A 17,847-nucleotide genomic window follows, 5' to 3' on the forward strand; every position below is an offset into this window, starting at 1 on the left:
GGAGACCTTAATGAGTTAAACATAGCAAATTTAGATACAAATATATACAGTATGCAGCTGAATAATTGTTGCATAAGTTATATATGTATACGTATGTGTCTGTAGGAGAGTGTTTAATTATGTATAGAAACATCAGTCTCTACATATGAGCCTGAACTCCTGGGACCATTTTAAGCTTGATCATAATTAAAAGTGTGTCTCTGACAAGTCTGCTATGCGAGCAAAACCACACATGAACAGGTGCTTGATGCCAGTAGTAAACACTAAAACTAGTTTTATAAATCTCTGCTGTGTCCTACTAGGAAGCTGGAAGATTGTGATATGACCTGGTTACGGTATTAAACTTACCCATTCCAAACTTCGGTCTGGTGTCTTATCAGCTGAGGCATTGATCTCCAAAAGTCTTAATGTTCAGTGAAGCTTTGAAAAGTATTAAGCCAGTGTTCGCTGACAGACCATGTTTCGGGGCTTAATCTAGTCACAGTATACTCTTCTGTGAATTTCAATTGTTAGAGTTTCTTAAGAGCAAATTGTAGAGCAAAGAAACAGATAATCAGAATGTTGTTGTAACAGAAAGTTTTTATCAAGTGAAAAACTGTGTCTTTCTGTAGTGGGCTTTGTTTTGAGTTTTAAAATCCTCAAATACCACACCTTTGTAAAACAGTGACAAGTAGCAGTGTTGTCCACTGAAAGACTGGACTCTTGTGCTTCTCTCAGTCATCCGTTTGCATCTGTTAAAGTTGATGTTGACTGTGCCCTCTCCTGGGAGAGTGTGGTAGAGAATATATTAGGTAGTGAACATAGGAACTCAATATACTGCCATGTCTGACCAAGGTGGGGGAAAAATATCTAAGTGTAGATGGAAATTACTAGAATTTATTAAGTCTTCATGTTCAGTTAAATGAAGGTCTGTAGTTGGAAAGGGTCTGGTTCAGGGACTCAAACCTTTCCTTTCAAGACTTGTTTCCTGCTGACAGTAGAGGAAGGGGAAATGGTCATGTCTTGATGTCCCCATTTGGTGGACAGCAGTACTGTTTAAGGTATTAGGAGAAGTACTTTCTGGTTAGGACATGAATTATGATGCTTGTACTACTACTGCATTTATTTCTATACTTCAGACTCTATGATTTTCACTTTTTTGTGTAGTTATGATTTACAAGTGACACAAGGTCAGACGTACCAAGTGTATGATTTCAGGATCATTTGACTTGAAACGGTGGCTCTTAATATAACAATTTGAACAGAATGTCTTCATCTTCCCTCATTCTGCTGTCTTAGAGGTTTGAAGCTGAATCGAGTAAAATTGAGTGCCAAATTTTGCTGTTATGGACAGTTCCCCCCAAAATAAAGCTGCTGGCCATGGTAAAGTGATGAAGCTTGGCTGTCTGCCTGCAGTGTTTTGCAGAATTCACAGATGGTCGTATCTCATGGCCTGTTCGCTTTACTGATTTGAGTAGATGCTTGTACTTGAAAGTTTGGTTTGCTCTCCCCCAGAGGTTTTAATATGTGTTGTAGAAGGGGTTGGAATGTGCCCTTATGGAAGGACTTTTGTAAAAGTCTTTATGGCTAAGCTCATTTTCCTGAACTCACAACAGAAGGGATACAAGATTGTGGTTTGGATAGAGTCAGTCGTCTGGGGAGAGCTAAGATACAGAAAAGTCTTTAATTTCTTTTTAATGTCTATTTTCTGTTATGAAAACTGAGAACCTAGCTGCCAAGGCCTTCTGTTAGGGAAGTGTAGCTGAGAAAATAGGATGGGAGAGCATTTGCAAAAACCACTAACAGGTGAACGGTAAGATTGGGGTCAAATTTCTCTATAAACTGTGCTAGTGAGGAATTCAGGACAGTTACCTACTGACTAAAAATATAGTTGTTCTGTAAACACAATCAAAACTTGGATCAAGCAGGCCTTCAAGTTTCTCTGTTGTTACTTGTATATTCCAGGGTGTCAAGCCAGCCAGCTTTGATAAAGTAGCAATCCCTGAAGTGAAGGAGATTATCGAGGGATGCATTCGGCAAAACAAAGGTGAAAGGTGAGTACTTTATTTCCAGAAAGAGGTATTACTGCTGAGTCCTTTATCAGTGATGATACCAGATCCAGTTACTTCCTGTGGTTATGTCTGTTCTGATGAAAGTTGAAAAGCCAGTATTACTTCTGCAGCTTCTATTCTTTGGTAGATTCTTATTCAGTTATTGTTTTACAGAATTAACAGTCTCAAGAACAGTACAAATGCTATAGTAGCCATCCATGTCAGTTTATTCAGAAATTCTTCTGCTATTATTAAAACTTTGACCTAGACAGTAAAACAGCAGAGGGCAATTCTTCCGGGTTCTCAGGTATTTGGATTGTTACTCTGTAATCCTTTGTTTTTCCTTTCCCTTTGATTTTGTTAGCATTTTGTGGCTGATTATTTTGTATTTTTTAAATTCCTGCTGCTGATTTTCATCCACACTTTCTTGCAATATGACTTCTACTTGAGGTGGTTAACTTACACCCTTACAGGAAATCTGTAACTACTTTTGATGGCTTATTTGTGGGGTTTGTTTTGTTTTCTGCTTTTACAGAGTTGTTGCTTACTGAATGTCTGTCTAATTTAAGAGTGTTTCAGCCTTCTGCCCTCCCCTAGCCCCCCACTATTCTGTTCAAAGCTTGTTTTATCAGTTCATGAGTGTTTATTCAGCTCCTCCTATTAATTCCTGGAGTTTTACATCTGATGGCATTGCTGTGTGGTTTTAATTTGTTCTTTCTCTTAAGCAACTTTTTCCCATTTCAACTTCATTTTGTGGCTGTACATTACTTATTTCCGGCCATTTAGTTTGAGTGGTTGACTTTTAGGCTACTACTGTTAATGCTGTGCATATATGAACATAGGTCTCTTGTACTTTCAGGACAAAAATGAAGTGGTTTGAAATAGTATAAAATACAAAAGGATTCGTGTGGTGCTTGTTTGGTGCTTGTTTAGTGCTTAATTTACTACATGAGGATTTTGATAAGATCTTGAAATAGACTGAAATACATACTTGGGTTACTGTACTGATTTGGGGACTAAGAGTTGTGTGATGGATCTTAATGTTATAGTCATAGAATCACAGAATGGTTTGGGTTGGGAAAAGGACCTTAAGATCATCAAGTTCCAACCCCCCTGCCATGGGCAAGGACACCTCCCACTAAACCATGTCACCCAAGGCTCTGTCTGACCCAACCTATTCAGTAAAACCAAACTGTTTCTTTAAGGTTTCTTAATATTTTAGTTAATATATATCCTGTTCAGTTGGCTTAAATCTATTGGTACTTCTGTTGAACAGTGTGTGATTTATTCTTTGTGTACATTGACACACTTTGTTTCTCCATTGTGCTTTTAAATAGAAATTGGAATGACGATCCGTCAAGTAATTTGTAGGAGAAGCATGAAATGTAAATAATGAATTCAGATCATCAGGCAAGGATATTCCTTAGTATTTTATGATAACTAATAACTGTGTGCTTTCTACATTCTTTCCCAATGCACTAGGTATGCTATTAAGGACCTTTTGAATCACGCTTTCTTCCAAGAAGAGACTGGAGTACGGGTAGAACTAGCAGAGGAAGATGACGGAGAAAAAATTGCCATCAAACTCTGGCTGCGAATTGAAGACATCAAAAAACTCAAGGGCAAATACAAAGATAATGAGGCAATAGAGTTTTCCTTTGACTTGGAGAGAGATGTCCCAGAGGATGTAGCACAGGAAATGGTAAGTGTCAGTGGTCTTATTGGAAGTACTGGTGTTCTCTGACAGTGAAATGCAGTCTGTCAGTCTCTGCATTTGCTATTGTTACCACCTAGAAATAAAACGGCTGCAGAAGTTTGTGAATGAGAAATTAGTGCCAGAGAGTGGTAGCTTATACTGCAGCACTACAACAGTGGCTGTCGGTGACAGTCTGAATTCTGTGAATATATCCTCCTTCAGGTGGAATCTGGCTATGTCTGTGAAGGGGATCACAAGACAATGGCGAAAGCTATCAAGGACAGGGTATCTTTGATTAAGCGAAAGCGAGAGCAGCGTCAGTTGGTGCGAGAAGAACAGGAGAAGAAGCTTCAGGAAGAAGGTAGTCAGAAGCAGCAGCTGGAGCAACAGCAACCATCAAGTGCTTCCCATGCAGGGTCAAAGCATCCCTTATCTGTCACTGGTACTACTCCTGTCCCCACTACTTCAGCATCAGTTTCTACACAAGTGGAGCCTGAAGAGCCAGAAGCTGATCAACACCAACAACTGCAGTTCCAGCAACCCAGTATATCTATTCTTTGTAAGTGTGTCAGTTGGTTTATTTAGGAATTTTGCATTTACACAGTTCCCCTCCTTAGAATTTTAAACTTTTGGTGGGTATAGCAGTAAATATCTTAAGGTGCTGCTGTCTGACATTGCTGTCTGCTGAAGAGCATTAGCCCACTAAAAGCGCAGCAAAGTAAGATGCATTTCTGTGCCTTAGCTGAGCTAAGTCTTGGCAGAATTCACAGTGCAGTGTGTTAGCAAAAAATAATTTTTGTTTCCTTTCAAGTTAATACACTAAAAAAACTGGGGCATCTGAAGCAGGAATATATGTCCTCGTTTTTGCTGGCCTCCTATAGTTACAGCATATTCTAGCCCTGCAGAAGGCTGTAAACTTTTGCACCAGTGCAGTTAGAGCTATTAGAAACACTTACTTGAAACAGTGTTAACTTATGTTTAAGGTGGAAATGAAGTTAAGGTGCGAGCAGTTCAGCTCAGAATTTGCTTTCCGCGAAAAGTTTTATTTTGTTTTACATACTGCATATGAAAAGTTGAATTAACACTCGTAACTTTACCCCTTCTGCCATCCCAGTATTTGAATCGGTATTTGAATAATGATGGTAGATGAGAATTTGCCTATTAGAATGGTAAGGTCAGAAAACAAAATACCCACCCCACCCCCACCCCCCCCCCCAAAGATCATTAATAACAATGTGGAACTTAAGTTTCTATTTCTAATCTAGCGTTTTATAGGAAGCATAGTTTACTATTAAGTATCTTGCCAAAGAACTCCTGAAACTACTGATACTTGCAGAGGCTACGAGGAAGGCATATTGGTAAGGAATTACTGTACTGAGGAAGACAAATACAATTTTAAATCAGCTTAACTATTGCAAGAGGTAAAATGCTGATAAGGTCCACATGACATGGCAGAAACATCAATCTCATACTTGATTGATCGTAATATCTTTAGAGTTGTGAATCCAGACTGCAGTTCTTGAAATGCAGAATTTTATCTTTAACTTCTGCAGCTGATGGGACAGTTGACAGTGGCCAGGGGTCATCTGTTTATACCGAATCATGTGTGAGCAGTCAACAGACTGTGTCGTATGGCTCCCAGCATGACCAGTCAATCTCAACAGCTGCAGCCCAGGGATACGCAGCTCCAGTTGGCCAAGTGCAGTCGCAACAGCAAGGAGGATATCAGCCACCTGCAGTGGTAAGCAAGAATTTACAGTATTGTAAATGCATGGAAGTACTTGATTTTGTATTTCTCATGAAAGGTGAGAGGAAAATCTGCCGGGCAGTCTTCCATGTGTATTTTGTTTTGCATGTGATGCAAATTCTGCATGGGAGTAGTTAAGGGACTATTTTTGCAAGGTGACCGAGTCTAGGGGAGGGGAAACTGCAAGGGCATATTTGTTTTTAAAGCTTTTATTTAATCTTAGGGGCACTAAAGCAGAATGGTGGTTAGATTTTTTTATGGATGAAAGTAACATCCTCAGGACAAGACTCTCTCATGAAAGTAAGCATTTGATCTCACTTGGGAAGGTGGTGTGGTGTATGTGTATATGAAGTTGCCAGGGATCAAGTTGTTGGTTTGATTTTAAAGAAGGGATTAGAATAATTTGAGCTACTGTATAAGTATGAAATTGCTGTGTGTGTTCTGTGAGGCTTTGATTACAGATTCTGCAGGTAAGATTTTTAACTGTTATAGAATGCTGCATGTGAGAACTCCAGACTGAAAAGACCCTGCACCCTTGTTCCCAGTTTTATTTCTAGCTTGTGTTGATTTGCTCATCAGTTGCCATGTGTATTCCTTTTCCCTGGAAAGTCTGCACTGGCACAAGTACTTTTCCTACTATGTTCATTTGTGTTGCCCTTTTATTTTGGTATGTGTTTTTCCTTGGTATGTTTTTCGATCTGAGTATGAGGTACGCAGAAATCTATTCTAACTCTGGAGTAGAACTTCTGCTGCTGTTATGTTGTTGTCAGTGGTTCCCTCATCACTTGTTTTTTACAAAAATAAAAATCTAAGCCTGAGGCAGAGTCATTATGGTATAATGTAGTCATACCATAAGGGAAAAGCTGAGACACTTAAGACTGAGGGTCCTCACTTTTTTTTTCTTTCTTGGTGGACGTTGATTTAGGCTTTATTACAGAATCATTGGTGTTCTTAGCATTTTGGAAAACATGCTGGTTTCACTCACAAGCAAAGCATCTCAAAACTTTTTCAAAGGCACTTAACCTGAAGCGTGTGGTACTGCTAGTCCTTGATCAAATGAGTTTTTAATTCCTCTGAATAATTTCTTGTTCTGAGTAAGCTGTATTTTGATGTGGGCATATATAGGACCAGAAGCCATTCATCTTGGGACGTCTTGCTTCCAGGTTGAAAGACTGTAATCTTTTATATGACAGACTTAGTCAAGCTTAGTTCACTGCTCAAATGTGCTCATGGTCTATGATGACAACAGTGGTACCACGGAGTAGAACACTACAGGAACTACTAACAGTTTGTTGGGAAGACAGAATGACAAATCAAAAGGATATTGACAACTGGCAAAATGGCCTTAAAAAGAAAAAGAGTGCAGTTCAATCAGGACAAGCACAAGATTCATGTTTAAACAGGAATAATCAGCTAGACAAGTAAAGGACGAGCAACAGCTGACTAGGCAGCATTTCTGCAAGGAAAAAAACGAAGTCAGATTGCATTGGACCACAAGATGGACATGGTCAAAAACATCATGTTGTTGTGGAAAAGTCAAACATCGTGTTATATGAAGTAGTTCTGCTTTTGCCCATTTCTAAGTCTGCCCTAGACACCCCGCTTGAACAAATTTTAGGGTGAATTACAGAATTCAGAAGAGGGTGACAAAAAAATGCCACCAGAAATACAGAAAACATGGGTCATGTGGGAAGACTGAAATAGTTAAGCTAAGCCTATAAAAGATGAGCTTGAGGAGATAGAAAACCATAAAGGCTGTAAAATAGGAGGCTATCTAACACTGTTGTCAGATAGAATAAGAAATAATAAGCCTAAATTGCAACATGGAATTATTGCTTGGGAAGGGGTTTTTTTTTCCTAACTAGCAAGGACAGTTATGTACTGCAGTCTTCATCACTGGAGATGTTTCTGAACAGTTTAGATAAATTAGAATCAGGGATAGCATATAAAACTAGTCCTGCCTTGGAACAGATGAAGATTATGGGTGAATATTTATTTAACCCTTTTACCTCCGTTATGCCTCTTTCACAAAGTTTTGAGTTGTCTAATAAGATTTCTCACATCCAAATGGATCTCCACTGGATATCTTGAGGCTTTTCTTCCCCTGATGGTCTGAATTTGATTGCAGTTATGTTAAGAAATTACAAAAGGCATATACTGTTAGAGAAGGAAAACTTGCAATTAAAGACTGCCTCTTTAAAACAACATATTTCTATTCACTTAAAAAAACCACAACAAAACACACCACACCAAAAAAGCAATAGCAAAAATAAAACCCCCAAACCCCACTCCAAAACCTAATTGTGATTCTTCCAATTTGGTTGGATTTTGACCTATGGCCTTCTGGATTGTGGCAAGATTACAAAATCCTGATGCTTTTATTGGCCCAGTGTCTGGAAAATGCTTGTCTAAGACTAATTTTACTGAATTTTCCACACATAAACCCAGCTTTTTTCCACAGCTCATGTTGTAGAATGTGTACTGTTTAAATTTTTGTGGTAATGCTTCATTTAATGTAGAGCCAGCTGCATGAAGTTAGTCCACTTAATACAGGCAGGGAGGTGCCCAAGCAGAGAGGCTGGGTGAGGTGATCTATGTAAACACACATCCATTCACTAAACTAAGAATGAATGTTTGAAAGCTCGTCAGTATCTGTTTAGGGGAGTTTTTTATTTGTCAGACTACCAGATGCTGTGAGTACACACAGTATGGGCTGCATCAGTGGCCCTAGAGCAAATACTCCCTTATGTCTCTTCTGCCTTCCACATGCTTCTTGTTAGGGTATTAGGGAACTTCCCACACTAAGGCAAGCTTGGGTCCTCAGAGGTGCATATAGTGTGTTCCCAGCGTGTGTTGGCACTCATTCAGCTTTTTCATATCTTCTTGCACACATATTAGTCAGTATTGGGCCTCTCATTGTGTGTCTGCATTTCTTTTCTACCTCATTGTAGTTTTTGCTGGTTTTGTTACTCATTTTTCTTTTGAAGTATCAATTCTTAACTTTTGTTTTCCTCCTTTAGCCTCAACGTGGTCGTAGCATGTCAGTTTGTGTCCCCCACCTTCCTGCTCTTCCCTCTATGTCCTGCATCCCTCTCAGTGCTCCTTGCACCCCACCACCAGCGCTGTCTGCACCTCTTTCTCCTTTCTACCTTCGGACTGTCCCTGAAGAAACCTTTGCAGAAAAGCTTTCTAGAGCCTTGGAAAGTGTCCTGCCCATGCACTCTGCCTCTCCACGCAAGCATCGACGCTCCAGCCTGCCCTCCCTCTCTGTCAGTCCTGTATGTGTTACCATTTGCCTCCTGGCACAGTAAGATAAGTTATCATTAAATACATCCTGGGCTTTGGGCATTTTTAAAATGGGAAAATGAAGAGTTGACTCTTAATTCCTTATAATGTGCTGCTGCAGTGTTGATTACTTGTTTTCTGGGAAGCAGTACACTTAAACATAACAGTGGCTAACCATTTTTTTGGTGAGATAATATAAATGTGAATTACCCAGTTGTACCACAGAAGGTGAAGGGAAGATCTAAGATGGAAGACAAGCTTTTTATTTTCCAACTTCTAAGCAAGCACTGAATGTTAACTAAGCTCCACACAAAAAAACCCTACCTTTCAAAGCTTGGTTGCTGTGGCTGCTTATTCTACTAGTTTTGGCTAGCTGTGCTAGTGATACTAGAAATTCAAAGTATGAACACTTTTGAGGTTTTTTTCTGAAAGTTTTGATTGGAAATACACTTCAGCGGCTTCTTCTACAGAGAGAAGCTATAGTTTCATGTGTCTTATAGTCAGATGCAAGACAGCTTGCAACGCAAGAGGTAGTTTCAGTTGTGGGCTTCAATTTACACCAAATAAACTTTGAGAAACTTTTCTCTGTAAATGAAGTAAGTGGAATCAGTTGTCAGAATGTAGGAGTTCTTTATCCTATAGGACCTTCTTGCTGGTATTGGCCGATATGGAAATTTGCTGCTGCTTTTCCGGAAAAAGGGGGCTGGGGAGAAAGAGAACAATGTGGAAACAGTAACTTGAAAAAGTCATAAATGCCATCTGCCTAAAAGATGCTACTCACTCTTGCAAATTACCCTTTTTCTCTCCTTAAGGGTAGATAATATATTGTCTCTCAGCATGCAGTAGGCAGAGATGAAAAAATGCACAATTACTAAATTGTTTGATGTTCTTATATAGAACTCTCTTCTGTGAAATTTTCCTTTACAAATCTTAAAGATAAGGAGCCTCATCTGAAGTAGTACATCAAATAGAGTGGAATTGCAGAGGACTCTGCTGTTATTAGAGCTGTGAATGTTCTATTGTTTAGGCAAGAGTTAGGTTTGTTTTAGTCAGTGCTAGTTTTCTATGTGAAAAGGTATGATCAAAGGGATTGAAAGAGGTAATCAGCTTTGGCAGAATCCAGAAGTGCTGCAGTTGTAACATAATACCCATGTAGCAGTAATTTCAGGGGTTTGATTGGATTTCAGACACTGGTCACAATGGATAGCCCGTGACAATAAATCTGGTCTCGTTATCAGAAGCAAAACTGTTTTCTTTTTGTGAATTACAGGAATTGGACTGGAAAAGCAGCTCTAACACAAGCAAATATTTCCATTTGTAGCTATGCCTGCCATGGATGTATTTAATGGATATTTACGACTCACCTGAATTTCCTAACTATTGTATGTTTTTGACCATGAATTGAGTAGTCATTCTATAAAGTTACTTCACAGAACTGCCTAGTGAACTGTGCATGTTGTTGTGCTTTCACTTTTAATGTATGAATGACTTGTCTTGTTCATGTCGATACAGCCTCAGCATCCGCGTGGGGGAACACCAACGTTCCCAGATTCACAGATATTTTTCCCAACCGTTCACGAACGGCCGGTGTCTTTCTCGCCACCACCTGTCTGCCCGCCGAAGGTGGCAGTTGCTCAGCGGCGCAAGAGCACTTCATTTTTGGAAGCCCAAACTTGCCACTTCCAGCCATTGCTGAAGACTGGCCAGAGTCTAGTTCCACCTGGTGGTAGTCCCACCAATTGGACACCAGAGGCATTCGTTATGCTGGGCACAGCAGCTCAGAGGGTCGCTGGAGAGCCTCTGCATGTGCAAGTTAATCCCGTGTTTGAGCCAGCTCCTGTCCACAGTGACTATAGATCTGGACCAACACCTCCAGAGGATGCTCACTACTCAATGCATCCAGAAGCTGTATATTTGGTGGGCATGCACTATCCATCACAGGTATCGGAGCAGTATGATCAAGTAGCTTATAACTCTCATGCGACTGAACAACATTTGAAGCAGGTCTCTGAGTCAAACCATGGGCAGGGTGGTCCTCCACAAAGCTCTGTGTTCGACTTTCAATCGGGGCAAACATACCTGGCAAGACCTGTTCAGAACCTGAGGCTGGATTCTGGGATGGGTCCCCTTTCTCCATTATCCAGTGTTTCAGCTCCTCTGAGTGCAGATCCTGCTCAGATGACGTTCCACCAGGTATTTGTTCCACACTCTGCCCCCGCTGTGCTCTCTCACAGTGGTGATGGCAGAGCGAGCTGTGTCTTTGAGTTCCATGTGCACACACCGACTTCTGCTTCGGCAGAAGGGGCAGTTTTACCCCAGCGAGTCTACAGAAGTCGCCGGGGCTCTATGGAGACCAGTCAAGAGGAATCTACACAAGGCATAGGGTCGCACAGTCGGCTTCAGCCTGTGACAGAGGAGCAGTGTAACTATCTTGGTTCTGAGTTAGCAGGTCCCAGAGGGGGCTCTGCCAGGTGGAGCTGGCCGGAAGGAAGCCCAGAATACTCCAGTGATTCCTCACAGCTGACTTCCTCTGACACTGGCGATTTCCAGTCTCCTCCCCCTACAGGGGGGTCATCTTCTGCTTTTGGTTCAGACTACTCATTGCCCATTGTTCAGCTGCCTCAGAAGGTATTGCAAGAGTCGCAGCTCTTCATCTGCTTCCCCCAGGGAGCCTCGACTCAGCAGGCCTTGTCCACCTCGCTTTCATCTGGACCACCTGCACTCTATCCTCAGGTTACAGGAGCAAACCCTTCCAGAATTTCTCTGCTTTTTATAAGTCATACCTTGCATTTAAAAGGGAACTTTTCTCTTAGACTTGTTCCATGTGGTTCTAAGTATTAGCATTCATGGGGGTTTTTCTCCACTGAGTCAGTAGTACAGTAGGATCTCTAACTTACTGGGTTGTAATGAAATAATGAGGCATCAGCCAGCAACCACTTGGTCTGTGTTCAGCTTCAGCTGAAATATTGGTAGGGCTTTTGTGTTAAGGGTAACAAGTGGTCAGTGTGCCTCCTGGGACGAGTTGTTCTTTTGGCAAGAGATAGCTGGAGTACCAGATTGGTTTTTAAACAATGTTTTCAATGAAATGTATCTTCTCCACAGTTTGAATCAGCAGTGATAGTAATACTTGCTTTGTATTTTTGTTGCTGCTTCTTAGCCATTTAATGTGAATGTGTTATTTGAAGTTGAATTTTTGTATGAATAATGTTTTACTGGACAACAAGAAGATTAATTTGGTGAGTGTCCAAAATGCAAGAGTGTTTTTTAGGCTTGGGGTGAGAAAGTGGAAAGAGAGGAATGGAAGGAGCTATATTATGTATGTGTACACAGATCTAGGAATGTACCTGCAGGATCGTTATGGAAAGTAAACAAGCTGAGTAGCAAATCAGTGGCACAAACAACTGTTGCTAATAGGTATGGCTTCCTTATAAGCCTAGAATATGATGTCCTTCTAAAAAGGAAAATTTGAGGCCTGAAGCTTAGTTTGGAGGTACATGTTTTATCGGTGTATGTGATATTTGCGCTTGCAATAGTCAGTAATGCATTTGTATACTGTGACCTTGAGATGTATGTGTATATACATTGTGTCTGCACTTGTAGTCTGAGACTTCACATAAGGTAATTTTTTTGTGAAAAGAGAGAGTTTACTTTAAGTAGACTTCTCTCTTATTCCTGTTCTTAGAATTAGGAGCATTCTGACATTTTAGTTACTGGAGTATCAGCAGCTGGGTTTTATATGAAGAAACTGAAGGAGAACTTTTTTGCTTTTTGTGGTAAGGTCAAGAACTAAGTATATAAGGCTTTCTGTATGGGATAATGAAGGTGTTTCATTAAAGCTGAAACAGCTTTAATCACTAATAATAATTCTGGTGCTGTAGGAGAACTAGTGGAGGAAGGCTGCTACGCAAGAAGTTCAAAAACTATGTGGGCATTGTTTCTCCATAAACCACCTTTGTTAAACTTCAGGAAGTGAATTATGATGGATGTAAAATACATCTGGAAAACACAATAAGGGATCATTATTATTTTACAGAATTTAAATTCTGGGATCTCTTACCTAGTTCATTAGAAGATCAGAATTTGAAGCAGAAACTGAGTCAATGTGTGCAGATGTTACAGCAGTGGGATATCATACATGTTTAGATCCTAGCCCATAAGCGCCTTGAGCTTCTAAAACAGCAAGGAAAGAAATGGTGTTCTTTCCCTAAGTTTCTGTAATTTAAAAAAGTACCTAATTTTAATCAGCTTGTTCCTAATAAGCTTCTGCAAGCTGAATTATTACAGCATTAAGGAGTTCTAGTAGATATTTCTGATATGATACATGTGCACCAGATAAGTTTCTTACCAAGGCAGTTCACCCACGTGGTGCGCACTCAGGCAGCTCATCTGGAGGTCTTTCTCTAGTCATCTCCCAGGAGCTGACAAAGAAATATAATTGTCAAAAAAATAATAATGAAAATCCTGGGATCTGCTCAAAAAAAATGTCAGCCACAAAAATAATAATGAAAATCCATTCCATTTTTCTATCTTCCACATTCATTTGTATGCCACTCATCTGTTGGGTTTTTTTTTTTGTTGCTTATTCAAACATTGTCTTAGCTAGAACATGAACCCCTGCATTCTTCAATATCCACTTCTTAGTAGCCTTTGAATGGTAGTGAGTCTGGAAATGATTTCTAGCTTGTATTTTGGCATGCCTCTCAAAGGGCACTCATGACATGTTATGTCCTGAGTACTTTGTTACCGGTCTAGAATTCTGTATACCTTGTTTTGATTTTTTTTTTTTTAACAAACAGTTGTATTTCATGTGAGCTTCCTTCTATCCCCCCATCTGAGTTTAGAACACATGTAAAGGTAAAGCATAATGCCTCTATTTCCAGTTATCATACTAAAGGCATCCTGCTTTTAAAGCATCATCAGTGGAAGAAGAAGCTGGTAGGCTGATCTCTCTCATGTTTAGGGGCATGTGACTTTCTGCATTGGTTGTTTTTGAAGACTTAAAATGAAGTTTGCTGCTTTCCAGATTGCTCTGCGTTGGTCTGGTTGTAGTGGAATTCGGCCAGAAAGACCAGTTGTCCAAAAGAGTAGCTAAATACCAAACTGATCATTCCAGGCAGAAATAATTTTAACTGCCTGCTGCAGAAACTATAGAGGTATTTTAAGCTGATTCTCTCTTTTTCTCCTCCAGACACAGGTGCAAGGCCAGCCAGCCTCAAGCGCTGCATCTGTGCCATCCCAGCCTACACAACACACTCAGCAGGTAAGATTGTGGTTCCTGAAACCAGGACTAAAATACTTTTAGTATAGGATTTTGATGACTCTTTAAGAGCAGCTGACTACCTCTGTCCCTCCTTCTGCCCATATTTCTGCATAAAAGCAGAAGAATCCTCTGGTTCTCACCTAGTCTAACATGCTGTGAGATTAACTTAATTGACGTTATGAAATTTGGTTTATAAATCATGTTAATCCTTGTTTTCATGTGTCTGTTTTACCCAACTTCCACCTGTGCTTGAAGTGGTGGTCCCATTCCAGGGGAGTCACATCAGGATTTGCAAGTTAGACTGTCTAGACAGACTTCATTCTCATGATTTCTTCTAGTTGGAAATACTATCTTTGCAACATCCTCTTCTCTTAACTGCCTCTTCTTCCTTATGGAATCTTCATTCTTGTTTTCACAGGTGAAATAATTCTGTTGCAAGATATGGTGCTGATGGCATTGTATTAGTAATGCTAATAAGTAATTGCTAAAGCTATTAATATATTCAGAAGAACCACTGATGTCATGAGGGAGTTAAAAAGTAGAATTTAAATAGGCTATGCTTGAAAAACTTCTGTGGGGTAAAAAAAATAGCTTCTGCCTATATGAATAGCCTCTTTTCCCTACTACAGAATGCACAGCAGCCAGCCTCTTCCCAACAGCCTGGACAGTACCAGCTGCAGCAGCCATCAGTTTCTGCTGGCGCCACTTCCACGCAAACTGTCTCTCAAACTCAGACTTCACAGATTATGCCAATGCCTCAGGCAGCAGCTGGGACACAGGTAAACAAAATTCTTTCTAGCAGGAGATTTTTTTTTTTTCTTTTTCACAGCTGACAAATTCAACATGCTGCTACTTTCACTTTCGTCATCTTTTCTAATGGTTCCAAAACATTCATCCAAATAATGGTATTTGTAGTGGACTACAGCTGTCAATTTTGTTTGAAAATGTGTTGGAAACCCTTTCTTTCGCATGTGGCAGTCATGAGTAATTTGAGGGAAGGATAGCATTTCCATGTACAAAGACCTTTAAACTGTCAAAAGTATCGTGAGGCATATTGATGAATGGTGTACTATGAATGGATTCTCAGGAACTTGTAATTTCTCTGCTTCCCATACAATGTCTATTTTCTGCACCATTTTATATGTAAAACATGTTCACTTATTTAGGTAGTGACCCATAAGGACTACCTTCTCCACTCTGTCGTCTTACTCAGCTCTTCTCCTCTCCTCCCTGGTCAAGATGCTTCTGTTACTGAATATTACTTCATTTTGGCTCATATCTCTATCTTGAACATGTGAGCCTTGATTTTGTTTTTAAAGTTGTTGTTTTGTTGCTTGTTCATCTAAACTGCTTTTCCAATTGCATTGTTTGCTGGCTTTAATTGACATATCCCCTGCCATTCTCTGAATGCTGGCACAGTGGCTTTTCATTCTCTGTTGCTTTAGTCCCCGTACCCAAAGCTGACAGATTTGTTGAAAGATTCGCACTTTTCCCGTAGGAAGGCAGGCTTGGATCTGGGGACAGAGCTGAGGGGAATTTGATTCTGTTTATGCACAAGTCAGTGCTTCAGAGTATTTGAATGTTGTTCTTTCACCCTCTGTGGGTGTCTGTTTCAAGAGCCTGTTCAGTTCTTCAGGGGAAGTGTTGTGAAGTGAGGACCTTTTGGAATTCCAGCCAACTTCCCAGCCACTCTGCCAACTGTGCTCCCACCCACTTTAACAGAGTGCTGTAACTTGAATAATTCTTTCTTTAACTAATGTGTAAAAGCTCTGCTTTCTGCAACCCTGCTTTTTAAAAAAGAAAATCTATCTCTATTTTCTTTACCTCCCCAGCTTCCTGTTTCCCAACCAGTGTCGATCATCCAAGGCGAGCCTCAGTTACCTGTTGCAGCACCTTCTCTCCCTCAGCCTTCAGTTGCCCCGTCAGTCCCCGTTGGCTCTCATTTTCTACCCATGGGACAGCCCTTGCCAACTTCCATGGTTCCCCAGTTCTCAGTCTCCCCGTTGCCTGTAGCAGCTCCTCATGTGTCAGTGGCTCAGCCAGGTTTCCAGTCACTGCCCATTTCGATGGCAGCTGGCATGAGTCAGCCATTGCTCACACTGGCAACGTCTGCGGCAGCAACCGCTGTCCCTGTAGGATCAACCGTTGTCCCTAGCCAGCTTCCCACACTGATGCAGCCTGTGGCTCAGTTGCCCAGCCAGGTTCTCCCGCAGCTCCTGCAGCCAGCTGTCCAGTCCGTGGGATTGCCAGTCAGCATTGGACAAGCTGCTGAAGCTTCAGTTCCTGCTGGAGATGCTCTTTACCAGGTATTGTTGCAAGCCAGCAGAGCTCTTCCCCACATTTTTTTTTTTTTCTGTTCCTCTAAGGTACCAGATCTGAACTGCATTCCCTGCCAAACTCCCTTCTCATAAGAGAGCCATTAAGCCCCCAAGATAAATTCTGTTGTTTCGTAGAGGTCAGTTTTAAAGAGGGGGAAAAAACAAAGTCCTTAGACACCCAGGTGTTTTCAGCTTTTCATTTTTGGCAATGGAATATGTCTGAAATGACAGAATCATAGTGCAGGACTTTGTTCAACCACTGTGTGAAAGAGGACAGCAATATATTTTAAGAGATCTGTCAACTTGGGGGGAAAATACCCAAAACATTGTGATTTTAAAAGTGGGAGATGTGTGTTGGAAAGAAAATCCATGGCAGCATATTCAGCAATGTCAGTGTTTCATTTCACATCTGGGAAGGGGTGGAATGTCTTTTCTAGAAGTAAGTCAGATGACACAGATCTTGAACGTGGCGTAAGTACCTGATGCTAGTCGTGAAATGCTAGATTGGCGGGCATGAACTGCTTCAGCAATACAGTTGGTAATAGCAATTGTTCAGTAAGTCAATACAGTTGTTCTTCTAGATCAAAAATTGTGTAGATGTAGAAATACCTGCACTGGGTTTATGAGAAGTACTGTAGAACAGAAATGTTCCTTGTAGGAATGTCCCTTGGTTCTTGGGTCAGCTCATCACAAGAGGAGGGGTAGAACATGAGGACTTTTGTTAGTCTCAAGAAAGAGCAACAATTGCATAACATCTTCTGAGCAGCAGTTGTTCAGCCTGAAAATTCTTTCAACTCATTTCAAGTCTCAGGCCTTAATATTTTAAGCCAAATAGACAACTGCAAGAGTTGGGAGATGGAGATTGTTTTGCCTAAGACATGGAACTTGCAGTGAGAATTTGCTTGTTCAAGCATGTTGACTTGTAAGCTGAGCTTCGGCTACGTGAGCAGTTTGCTTCTCTGGGAAGATCTTGGGTGTGCTAGGACAAGTACAGAAGGTTGGAACATGCCCCTGAACCTGATTAACCTTTTGGGAGTTTTTTAACTCTTCCTAATTAGCTCTGTCATTCACTTACTTGACTCCCTCATTTCTATTACAGGGCTTCCCATCTCGGCTGCCACCTCAGTACCCAGGGGACTCGAGTGTTGCACCTTCCTCTGCTGTGGCCTCTGTTAGCATTCCTTCTGCCGTGCTGTCCCCTCCCTTACCTGCAGATGCAATGGCTCAGCCAGGCTATCTTGCTCCTGTTGTGCAGCCGTATGTGGAGCAGAACGTCTTAGTTCCTGTGGGCAGCCTAGGAGGACAGGTTCAAGTGCCCCAGCCTACAGTGAGTTTAGCACCACCGGCCTCGTCTGCCTCCTCACAGCAGGCAGGTTTGGAGGTAAGTATGTTGAATATAATGTAATAATATGTTTAGGGTGTGTGGATTATGCAACAGTGTATGTGTATGGGGAAACTAATCCCTTCCATACTTTTTTTCAGTTGGAAATTAATATTTCAAATGACCTTTT

General features: G+C 40.9%; 1 protein-coding gene across 10 annotated transcripts in view; it reads left to right on the forward strand.

Moving 5' to 3' along the window:
• Positions 1 to 17,847, forward strand: part of WNK1 (WNK lysine deficient protein kinase 1) — a 105,152-nt gene that overhangs the window by 57,146 nt on the left and 30,159 nt on the right. For 5 of the 10 annotated variants that reach the window (XM_080611764.1, XM_080611767.1, XM_080611766.1 and 2 more), the window contains exons 5-13: positions 1,945 to 2,033; positions 3,513 to 3,732; positions 3,949 to 4,285; positions 5,280 to 5,467; positions 10,271 to 11,491; positions 13,947 to 14,018; positions 14,648 to 14,797; positions 15,851 to 16,324; positions 17,436 to 17,717. In XM_080611764.1, coding sequence (XP_080467890.1) covers positions 1,945 to 2,033; positions 3,513 to 3,732; positions 3,949 to 4,285; positions 5,280 to 5,467; positions 10,271 to 11,491; positions 13,947 to 14,018; positions 14,648 to 14,797; positions 15,851 to 16,324; positions 17,436 to 17,717 — 3,033 coding nt within the window. The remainder of the gene's footprint in view (positions 1 to 1,944; positions 2,034 to 3,512; positions 3,733 to 3,948; positions 4,286 to 5,279; positions 5,468 to 10,270; positions 11,492 to 13,946; positions 14,019 to 14,647; positions 14,798 to 15,850; positions 16,325 to 17,435; positions 17,718 to 17,847) is intronic. The other 5 variants (XM_080611769.1, XM_080611773.1, XM_080611771.1 and 2 more) reach the window with 3 other exon arrangements.

The sequence above is a fragment of the Psittacula echo genome (assembly GCF_963264785.1).
Source record: "Psittacula echo genome assembly, chromosome: 1".
Classification (NCBI taxonomy): Eukaryota; Metazoa; Chordata; class Aves; order Psittaciformes; family Psittacidae; genus Psittacula; species Psittacula echo.